This window comes from Saccopteryx leptura, chromosome X (genome assembly GCF_036850995.1).
Source record: "Saccopteryx leptura isolate mSacLep1 chromosome X, mSacLep1_pri_phased_curated, whole genome shotgun sequence".
Lineage (NCBI taxonomy): Eukaryota > Metazoa > Chordata > Mammalia > Chiroptera > Emballonuridae > Saccopteryx > Saccopteryx leptura.
In genome coordinates this window covers 6,503,936-6,514,782 of record NC_089516.1, presented here as the reverse complement: position 1 = coordinate 6,514,782, position 10,847 = coordinate 6,503,936, and the positions used below count along the sequence as shown (strand labels likewise).

Below are 10,847 nucleotides of genomic sequence, written 5' to 3'. Positions count from 1 at the left end.
TTAGCAATAAGAAGTGTTTCTCTGGAAATTCAGCGTCTACATCATAAAATCCTAGAAAAAGATGTAAGAACAATGGCCCTTCAGCCTAAATCTTAGGCATGCCTCATAAAGGCTTATCAAAAGATAGCAGGCAAGAGTTATTATGCCCAATCTTTCTGTGCTGATAAAACGTTGGATTGTTGTGGCAAGAATCAGTTCATTTTCATCAAATTCCACTCTCCACTGAACTTCTGGAGGACTCTGAATTATAGACACATTTGGGAAAATGTCCACACTGATGCAAAGAATAGAGTTTAACACTCATTTAAAAATTCAAAGCCCTTTGGTCCAGCATTCACCCTAAAAATGGAAAAGAACAATTTCTTAGCATTTTCCACTCAGATTCAGGTGAACAAAGCATCTATGACCAATGGAAGACACCGAGATATACAACTATCTGTGGCAGATAAAACACCAGGTATGTACTGGACAGTCAATAAATACTGGCCAAGTAACCTAACGACCCAGTGCTCTAGCTCAATAATAGCTAGCTGGCTATAAGCATTGATTCAAAATCAGCACAACCAAGGGCAGTGGCAAATTAGCACTCAAAGCTCTTTAAATGTTTGTAAAAATATATTTAAACCTGTGCTATCTTGCACGACATTCATATACTGAAAGGTACCCCCAAACAAACATGTTAAGTGAAGTCCCCAACGATCAAGAAGGGGATAGTGTATATTGAGCCCTAATAAGTGTCCATTACTAGGTGACACACTATTGGTCATAAGAGAATATGTGAATATGGACCTAGAGGGTGCAGACCCTGCCCGCAAGTCTCAGAAGCCAAGAGTAGGGATGGTTACCAGCACGACAATGTGACTAGAGAGATAAATGGAAACACTAAGCCAGGTAAACATAGAGCTTAGGAACATATTTTTTCCTTCACTTACTTCATTGCACATCTGTGTCTTAAATTTGTAATTTAGCTCTTTCTCATTACATGCAAGTAAAATGCAGTTGAACTTTCAGACTAGTGTGTTTAATTCCCTTAGACTGCAGTGTAAGCCACTCTTAAAAATGAGAAATTGGGGGTGGGGCGGGGAAGGTATTTTTCTTACTCTTACTAGGCCGGGAAGGTGTTACTAGGGTAAATCAAGCTTTAAGTGCTTTCAACGTTATGAAACAATGTTTTCAACTTACATTCTTGAACGAAGAAAGGCTGAAGAGTTTTTATTTTTTGGCCATAATGTTGGTTTCAAAACTCACTGTTCTTTCTAGTAGGCAGAAAATTGGCCCCATACGTTGAGAAAGAATAGAAACTCATTTTATTTTCGGGTCTTGCGGAGTGAGATGCGTCTTTAGGGAAATAAACAGATCTTCCCGGTGCATGGAGACTGTCTGAGCCGGCGTGTGGGGAGGCTGCGTGATTACCAGGGATGGAAGAGGCCCTGGGCGGGGGAAGCTCTGAGTCCATTAGGACTTTGCATGCCCCCCTATCCCCTCAACACACGATCCTTGCGCACATAGCCCAAGGGCTGTGTTATTCTCCTGGAATAGAGTAGCTTTAAAATTCCATCCCTTGGAATGGAAGGCTGGAAACGTGGCTGCGACGGTGGAGGCATCTGTGAGATTCAGAAACCAAGAGCTGGCCATGTGCCTGTGCCTCTTTTTACTTCCCGTTTTGCTTTATCGGGTCTGATCATCCAGAATTTGCAGAAGTCCCAGACAGGACCGTGTGGCTTTTGGCGCTTACTTCAGCTCCCTTGGCCGTTTCCCCCTGGAGGTGGGAAGGGAGTCATAGACGGGGTGGGGCGGACAGGGGCTTCTTCATTTGGACCCGTCCCCCATTCTAATGTTGAACCTCAGGTCCCCTTCGTGTCTGAGAGACTGTCTTCTCTCTCCAAGTTCTATCTCCTAAATATTCCCAGACTGACTCATCAATACCCCCAGCCCTTGTGGGAAGATTCTCTCCTGGGAAGAAAAAAAAGAACTCCCTTCCCCAATGGAAAAAAAAAAAGCAGCCTCTCCCACCCCCATTCCCATGTGCAGAAGCGTCTGCGCTCGCCCAGCCCACACGCACCAAGCAGCCAACATTCAATCATTACCAGATTTTCCATTTCACCTTTTTTTTTTCCTTTGCTGTGTTTTATCTTTAACCCCCCAGGAGAGAAAGATCTTCTCTTCCATCACTTGATTTCATGAATCATCCCTTTCCCCTTAAGGCTCATTTTATTTTCAAGGAACACGGAAGTTGTGTTCATTTAAAATCCTAGGTCATTTTTGCATTGCTTGAAAAATGCACACAGCAAAAACCTATAGGGCTTGGTTTATCTTTGTGCCCTGGGCCCTTTCATTCTGCCCACACCCTTCCTTAAAACAGGAAAAGTGAATGTGAGGCCAGAGGGCTCAGCTCTGTGGCAGGAGGCGGCTGTGGCACTCCGGGTTTGCAGCTTCCCATACACACCTCGCCCCTTGCAGTGCAGATGGCTTCTAGCTCCTGCTGCAGTGCCTACTCTAAACCACAGGTAAATGGTTTCCGGTGCATTTCTCAAAAAGTATTGAGCAAAGGAAATGCAATCGACCCACTTAATAATAAACAATTTGCCCTCCCCACCTCTCCTTTAAAAAAGCTGTTTTCGCCGGTTTGGGGTGGCTGGGTTAACTTCTTGGATGCCTGCACTGTAAACCTTAGGTTTGCTGATACTGGGTAAACTGCCCTTGTTTTCCATTTAATAAAATTAATCCCCGATTTCCTTCTTTCTGCAAGTCACACGTCCCCCGAAGCCCCCCGTTAAAATAGGTACTCCAAAATGAAGCTTCACAGATTCAAGAAAGGCAAGCCCTGGAAACTGGCAAATTCAAATCCTACTAGGTTTCAACTTGGCACAATTTCCCCCTTGTCCTGCTCGTGTCACCCAAGAAGCTTCAATGATTAAACCCTATTGACTTTAGAAAAGCAACTTTAAATATTGAACTCTAATTAGAACCAGCCATCAGATGAGATAAAACGTGTGGAATTTTAAAGCCACTGTTAAAAAAGCCTTTTCTGGATGACAGTACTGCCGAAGTTTTATCTTGTCCATGTTGGTAACTGACTAAATAGCCAGGTTTGATGTAACACCTAAATTTTGTACTGTGAATAATCACCTTCATTTAATATATTTTCAGTCCACCTTTTCATACACTTCATGCAGTCTAAGGAAATAACCTCCCGACTGATTACCTAGCAGAGGTGCTGCCCACACCTGTCACCCCTTCTACCAGATGCTTGTCCTTTAGTGCTCCCCAGGACCCCAGCCCGCTCCTTTCCAAGGGGTTCATCCCAGACACCAACAGGCAGTCACACCAGCCAGGTTTTAAAACTTTTTATTTGCATATTAAAAAAATTGTGCATTCCAATAATTAAAATTTTAACAAAAAAAAATGGCACTCTGATTAAACCGCATTGAACAGCCTGCAGGACCCCTTGGACCAGGTTGGTTTTTACTCTAGATCTCCCTGTCCCACCCAGCTTCTTCCTTCACCAACATGCAAGTTCTTTTCCTTCCCTGCCAGCCAGACAGGCCATGGGATGGGAGAGGCAGGTGCGGCCTTCGTTGTCAGTAGTTCTGATGTGAAAAGGGGCAGCACAGTCATTTAAACTGATCCAACCTCTTTGCATCTTACAAAGTTAAACAGCTAAAAGAAGTAAAATAAGAAGGCAATGCTTGTGGAATGTACAGTGCATATTGGCGGGGCGTGCCTCATTACGATTCGCCGGCTTGCTTCTCCTGTTCGATCGCTGTGAGAAGAAAAGATGGGAGAGGTTAGGCGGATTCCGGATAGCCTACTGGAAGATTACTACAGTACTTTTGTTTAAAACATCTTTCCGAATTATAAAAATTCTACAAGTATCGATAGGTATTTCGTCATGAAGGTTTACATTAACTAGGTACATCTGACAGATAAAAGCGCTGCGTTGGCTGCAAAACCATTTTTTTTAATGAACCTTTCCAGGCCACAAGCATCAGAAACTGCCCCCCCCCCCTTATCCGGGCCCCTCCCATCCTCCTCTCACCCACCGCCCCTCCCGCCCAGCCTTTTCTCAAGGGGAGGGGCCGGGCCCGAGCTTACTTTCTTTCGAAGGCAGCGGGTTTTTCTCTTGCGTTTCGGTCTTCTTCAATTTCGACTTATCGAATTTCTCAATCTCAGCCATATCGGGTTTGTCAGACATGCTTGCAGAGGAAGCTGCAGATACAAAGCCAGGAGGGAGAGTGAGAGAGCAGCCACCAGCCTCGTTCTCCCGGCTCAGAAGTGCGCTTTTCTCCTCGCATCCCCGGCCTGAAACCCCGCCCCCGCCCGCCTTCATTCAGAGCGAAGGGGCTTTCCATAAGAGTCCCCGACCCCGTTCCCGTTTCAACGCGGGGTCCGGACTGGGAAGACCGCGCTATTAGGAGGCCGAACGTTTCAGAATGCAATTGACCCCTGCGGGTTAACTGCAGCGTTTCGGCACCAATCTGCTACAAGACAACAGCGAGTTTACAGGGGAGGAGGGGGAGTCGAGTAAGGAAATGAAGCCAAGGCTGCACAAAATGTTTCCATTTACAAACGTGCTCTTTGCAAATGTGCAGCCCGTGCTGCTTTCTTTTGTTACAAAGGCGGCGGCGGCGGCAGCTGCTGCGGCGCCCGGACCACCGCCCTGCGCGCAACAATGCGGCCGGCGCAGGAAGCTGCCCCCACCCACCTATCAGCCTCACCCGCACCCGGGGGCCCGCGGCAGCCTCGGCACGCACTCCCCTGCCAGGATCACACGTTTCCCAGCCCTGCCCGACCCACGAAGCCACCCCAGGCTAGAAGAGGAATGGAATTGTTGTAACTCCGGGCTTGGGTGGGGACCTGGAACAAAGAATCTTTCTGTCCCTGACTTAACGCCGCCCAAGAGGCAACGTAGAATGCCTTCGGGGGGCGGGGGGACAGCCCCCTGGAAGTTACACAGCAAAACGCCAGGTTATTTTTTCTTTGAGAAATCGCCCCGCTCCCGACCCCGCTACTCAACATCTGGGAGGATGCGGCAGTCCCCAACCTCCCGCGGCAGCCTTGCCCGACGGGGCCGCTGGGGCTCGGCTGCAGGGATGCCGCAATAGTGCGGGAGCCGGCTGCGAAGGGACCGACCAGAGCGGGGCAGGGAGGGGCCCCGGAGCTCACCCGAGCGAGGTGCGCGATCCAGAGAGATGTCCGATCTGCTCAGTGGCTGCCGCCGAGTGCCGGGCGGGGGCGACGGGCACCGTTATATGCGTGCTCCTATGTAAATGAGGTGATGTCACCGCCCGCCTGCTTAACTCCTTCGTGCAGCGTTTCAAGCGGCGTCCGGGGCGCCTCCCAGGAGTCCGGGGCCCTCACTCGCGCCCACCCACGCACCCTAACTGCAACTAGGGTGGAAAAACAAAACGAGCAAAACCCCGGCCTCCCACACGTCCTTCTTAATGCTCTTCCCCCTTTTGTGTCTGTTTTATCACAGTGGATTTTTGCGGCAGCCGCGCTAACCTGCTTTTGGGGACCTGAGTAGGGTAACTAAGGGCCTGAGCTATACCTAGGGGGACAGGCATTCCTTTACTGCGAATCTGGCTTTGTCTGAGTAGCCAGCTCCTAGCGAGGGCGCGGTGTGACCTCGCCGAGGACCTCGCCCACTCCACGGGTGCGATTCGTGTGACTCAGCTTTCAGGCCAGCGGAGGGCTATGCGCCCCACCCGGCCTTCTTTGTCTCGTCGACGACGTTCTCCAGGACTTGGGTGGGAGATAAAGCACCCTAAAGTGATTTCTTTTTAAGTTTCTTCACTGTGACATGCATAGTTTTTTCATCGCTGTAATTTTTGTGAGCACTCAAATCAAATAACCGGACTATTTGCTGGCTTGAGGTTAATTTAACTGGAATGTATAGAGTTCATCGCCTCCTCCTTAGAAAAATAAGTCAAGTTCCAGCTCTGCTATTGACTTGCTGCTGGACAGTGAGGAAGTCCTTGTACTTTTCTGTCCTTTATTTTTCTCAATTATAAAAGTGATTGCTAAAGAGGTCCTCCTTGAATGCCAAATACAAGCAATCCCATTATTTCTAAATTCTGAAGATTAAACTTCAAAATCGAACTCTCTTCTTTGAAGGGAGGGTTTTTCAGCACATTTTCGAAGGGCGCTAAATTACATCCGGAAGCACGGAAAATTTACATAGCGAGGAGCAATTTTCAAAATGGCACCTGACTGTGAGTACCAATGACCCCCTTGCTGCTGAAACTAGTTGCAAATGCCACACCCCGCGCCTGCAAATCGCAAAGAAAAGGAAAAAGGCCTGCACGTTGCAAAGGGTCTCCTTGAGATTGTTTTGAGATGCAAAACAGTATGCATAATACTTATCCTGCCTTTCCGCACGCTGAGGGCATGTTTTCAGAAACCCTTTGCCAATCATGTTTAAGGAAGAGGCTTTGTCTCCAGGGGGATTGGAATCCGTGGTTGTATAGACCCTTAAAAGCTTGTGCAGGGGCAGCTCGGACTTCCCCATTTCTTTATGCACTGACTTCCTTCTTGGAGGACAGGGGGAGGGGCAGGCCTGTCCGTCTGTTTCCTCAGTTGCGGGTCTGGTGGGTGTCTGCCATTCGGCCCTCCGGATGGGACTGGACCTTTCCATGCAGACACAGGACGCCACTTCTCCGGTTACAGGACCCCTGACTCGCCCCTGGTGGGCAGGCCCGGAGAGAGCGCTCAGGTGTGAAATCTCAGAAAAGAGCACACGCAGGGTGCATTTTGGCCGGTTCAGCTGGCGGCCAAGGCACACCCACCATTTCTGTAGGTTCCGCCACTCCATGCCCTCAGCCCAGGGCTGTGGGAATCAGTCTTCTCCCCAGGCCTCCTGTCACAAAGAAACCACTGCCAGTTCATTGCTTCTCCTCAAGGCCTTGGCCTTAGAAAGGCTTAGGCCTGGCCGGAACACTGTGTCCAAAGGAGATAAAAGGGTGGAAATTTGTCAAGGTCCGGAGACTCCTTCTAGTTTGGTAACAAGCAGCGTTTCACTGTGTTTCAGTACCGATAAGAAGAGGTAGGTGGGAGAGAGAGGAAAACAAGGGAGGTAGGCAGACTAGACCGGCTTCCTATTCCACGGGTTTGTCTCACTGCCTTGTCAGGGGCCCAGAGAAATGAAAGGGAGAGGGTGAGGCAGATGACAGGAGATACACACAAAAGAAACATTCTTAAGAGTTGTGTGAACGTGCGGTGTTCATTAATTTGTCTGTGCCTGACGTTTTTCATCTGTAATGTAGGCTCACTTCAGCACCTACCTTACAGGGTTGTTTGGAGACCTAAATGCTTAGGACTATTATTAGAATAAAAAGTTGAGAAAAATCATAAACAATATTTTAGTGTTGGACATTCAGTAAAAATGTAAGATGTTTTTATATATACTATTTCTCATGAAGTACTAGGAAAAACACTTTCTGCTGGTTTTCAGCAAATAAGAAAGAACTGCCAGTGGTTGACGCCTTCCTTCTGAGGGTCAGGCATTGCAATGGATGCTTGGCAGCTGTCTTGGGCTTTCATGCCTAAGCTGTAGAGGGGGAGAGCTTTGCGGACGGGGGAACTGAGGCTTCGAGCGGCCCTGTGGTGATAACTTGGCCGCTAGCTACTCCCTATTATTTATACTAGGAGGTACATGTAAGTCTTCGCCCCTAGGCCCCTGAGGGAGGCCCCTGACAGTCGCAGACGGGGAGGCAGGCTGCTTTGCTTCCCACAGGCCTGGCAATGGCACAGAAGCTGCTTCATAAACACTTACGGGATTATATTGAGCTGACTTCCTTCTGTGAGGAAGACCCTTGACCTCGGCTCCGCTGGACTCCAAACCTGGGGCCCTAGCCACCTTGCACTCTCCTCTCCAGATCATTAAATCTTTTCGCTACCAATGACTCAGATGTCAGGGACAATGCCCGCTTCACGAAAGGTACCATTTATAAGTGGTTAGCTCGTGCTGGGCACAGCTACCATGGAGGTGGGGGCATCAATCCCAATGGAAAAGACAGAGGTGCAGAAGAGCTTCGGGGGGCCAGGGCTCTCCCTGAGAAACGGGTGAAGGGGCCACCTGCCCCTGCCCCCTGCCCTGGCTTCCCATCCCGCAGTGAGCCGGCAGCGGAGGGTGGCCCTGTTAAGCCCGCGCTCACCCAGTGGAACCAGGAAGAGGGGCAGGGAACACTGTATTTTCTTGTGCTTTTCAGGGTGGGCCTGGGACAGATGTGTAACCATTTCTAATGCTGGGGAAACAACCACTGAAGTCTGAATTCTGACTGTAGTCCTGTTATCTTAACCTATCGCGTTTTGTCCAGAGCACTGGCCAGGAGAGGATTAGAGGAGGAGGCGAGGAGGAACAGCTCCCAGCTGTGTGCTCTCTGAAGCCCAGGTCCCTGTGTCTGCACTTCACGGTTCAGGGTCTCCTACCATCTGCCCCCACCTGCCTGCAACCTGCTTTCCCCTGTGGCCCCACAATCTCCACGTGCTCATCTAAACGCCCTTAAAGACACAGCCCAAGTCCCCCTTTAACCGCAGGGAGAGGAAAGGATAGGGAGGGAAAGGCTATATGGTGGACGATCTGTATACAACATGTAATTCAATTTTTACCCTATTTAGTGGGGACTAAATCCCCACTTTCCTGCTGAAGAAACTGCTCGGAGAATTTAAACAACTTGTTGAAGATCAAACCCCCAGGTCTGTCTACCCAGCCTGTGAATGTCCTTCCATTGCAGCTCGCCGTCCCTGCCTTGCACTCGGCTGAAATGTCTTCACCGGGACTCTCCCCTGTGGTGGCGCCGCATTGGGCTCGGCACCACGGAAGACAAGGCGCCCTCTGCTAGTGCGCTGGAAATGAGTGGAGTGTGACAGGAGAGCAGAAAAGAGTCAAAGAATACTCTCGAGAAAGCCAAATGTTGTGCTGCTAAATTTCCTGTCCTCTTTGTTGATCTGACGGAATCTTAAAGCCAAAAGGAACTTCCAAGGGGATCGCGTTTAACCCAGTTCCTTTCTGTGGCTTGAATTTGCCTTTCCAACATCCCCTCCAAGTGGTTACTCAGCCTATGCGCAACTAAAGCAGCAACAAGAAGGCAGAGAGCCTTGGAGCACAGGCAGGGACGGGGTGGCGAGTAGCTTAGTTTGGGGCTTGCATAGAATGAGGGAGAGTGATAGAAAGTAACATTGAGAGCCAGGCAGGGGCCAGACTGTAGAATAATAATAATAATAACAGTCATAATCAAAATAATGGCATTAATAGTAGTAAGCATTTTTTGAATACTTACTATATGCTGAGGGGCCTCCTTAAATCCTGGCATAATGCTGTAAGAGAGGCTATTACTTTTCTCCATTGCAGATGTGGGAATCCTGGAGCCATGAGATAATTAGCCAAAACCACATAGGACAAGCCCGAGGAAGGGTTTGAACTCAAGCTGGCTGGCTCAGAAGTTCTTCCTTTAAACATTACACTTTTCGGGAATCCTAAGCTAAAGCCTTTAGACTTTTCTTCTATAAATCACCCAACTTTTCCATCATTAAAACTTTTTAACGTAGCTATTGTAGTCATAGATTATGTAAATTAAAAATCTGCCTGCTCCAATTTTCAAATTATTTCATTTCAGAAAATCAATCTGCTACTTTTGCCTCCTCCATGGCCCAGTGCACTCGCAATAAAGGGAATTCTTTATCTAGAACATTGGTGGTTTCACAAAGCTTTTGACTACCTTAATATTTTCCCCAGCAGTCATTCATATTACAATGGCTTAAAAAAAATTGATAGGTCAAAAACCTATTGAAAGGGGAGGCGTTACATACTCCCAGCAGCCTTCTGTGTTAAAAATGATAAATTTCTTACTCCATCATGAATCAGAACTACCATTAGCAAGTAAGACATGTTCATATATACGGCTCTCAAAAATTAGGGGATATTTTATCGCTTCATATTCATTTTTGAAATATCACCTAATTTTTGTGAGCAGTATATTTTAAAGTGCTTCTTTGGACACCAGAGCTTTTTAAAAACAGGATATAGTTCTTCCAGATCATCAACAGAAGATGGTTAATGGCTTTAGGGTGAGGAAAATGAAGCACAGGGAGGCAATCCACAGAATCCCAGATTTGAGGGGATAAATCACATAGGCCCAAATCAGCCTTCATCACTGATCACTGACCCTGATGGTTTCTCCTCTTGGAGGCGGGTCTCATGGAGGTGCGGCCTGCACAGTCGCACAAGGCCCCGTGCTCACAACGGGCCTGTACTTGGCTTAATGCTATGCCACTGCCATCTTGGAATTCTTAACTTTGAACAAAGGGCCCTGTGTTTTCATTTTGCACTGTGTCCCTAAGTTATAAAACCAGTCCTGCCCCTCTTTTTATATTGACTTTAGAGAGAGAGGAAGGGAGAGAGACAGGAACATCTATCTGCTCCTGTATGTGCCCTGATGGGGATTCAAACTGGCAACCTCTGTGGTTCTGGAGGAAGCTCTAACCAAATTAGCTATCCCGCCAGCACAGTCCTGCCCCTCTTGACTGCACTTTCTGTGTGTCCTCAGTGCCCCTGGTTTTCCCTAGGGCGAGGAACGGGCCCATCTAACAGGTGCCCCATCCTCTGCCTAGCTCCCCTCTGGTCATTCCCACCAATGCTGCCCAAGTGCAGAAAGATGTGGCCATGTGCACAGGATGCTTCAGTCTCTTGACCGTCTGCTAAACTTCAGTCTGAGCCTTGTTGGTCTTGGAGCTGGTGACCTTGGCCAGTCCCCACCTTTTCCTGGGGCCTGTGCCAGGTGCACACACCAGTTCCCTTTCCTACTTTTCTGCCAGATTATTTTCTCCTGTCCCGAGGGGCCTGCAGC

The 10,847-nt window shown here is 48.4% G+C and overlaps 1 protein-coding gene across 1 annotated transcript; it reads right to left on the bottom strand.

Annotated features, from left to right (window-relative positions):
• Positions 1 to 3,332: 3,332 nt before the first annotated feature.
• Positions 3,333 to 5,308, bottom strand: TMSB4X (thymosin beta 4 X-linked). The gene is made up of 3 exons (XM_066357157.1): positions 5,167 to 5,308; positions 4,096 to 4,209; positions 3,333 to 3,763 (listed from the first exon to the last, which is right to left on the bottom strand). The coding sequence occupies exons 2-3, from the start codon at positions 4,193 to 4,195 to the stop codon at positions 3,729 to 3,731; spliced, it is 135 nt and encodes a 44-aa protein (XP_066213254.1). The 5' UTR covers positions 4,196 to 4,209; positions 5,167 to 5,308; the 3' UTR covers positions 3,333 to 3,728.
• Between the last annotated feature and the right edge of the window lie 5,539 nt (positions 5,309 to 10,847).

What these genes read in the sequence shown, in the direction of transcription:
- TMSB4X (XM_066357157.1), bottom strand. Translation starts at nt 4,195, where the DNA reads ATGTCTGACAAACCCGATATGGCTGAGATTGAGAAATTCGATAAGTCG. An exon ending in CCCGCTGCCTTCGAAAGAAA is followed by an intron (nt 3,764 to 4,095) that starts GTAAGCTCGGGC and finishes TTCTTCTCACAG; the next exon opens with CGATCGAACAGGAGAAGCAA.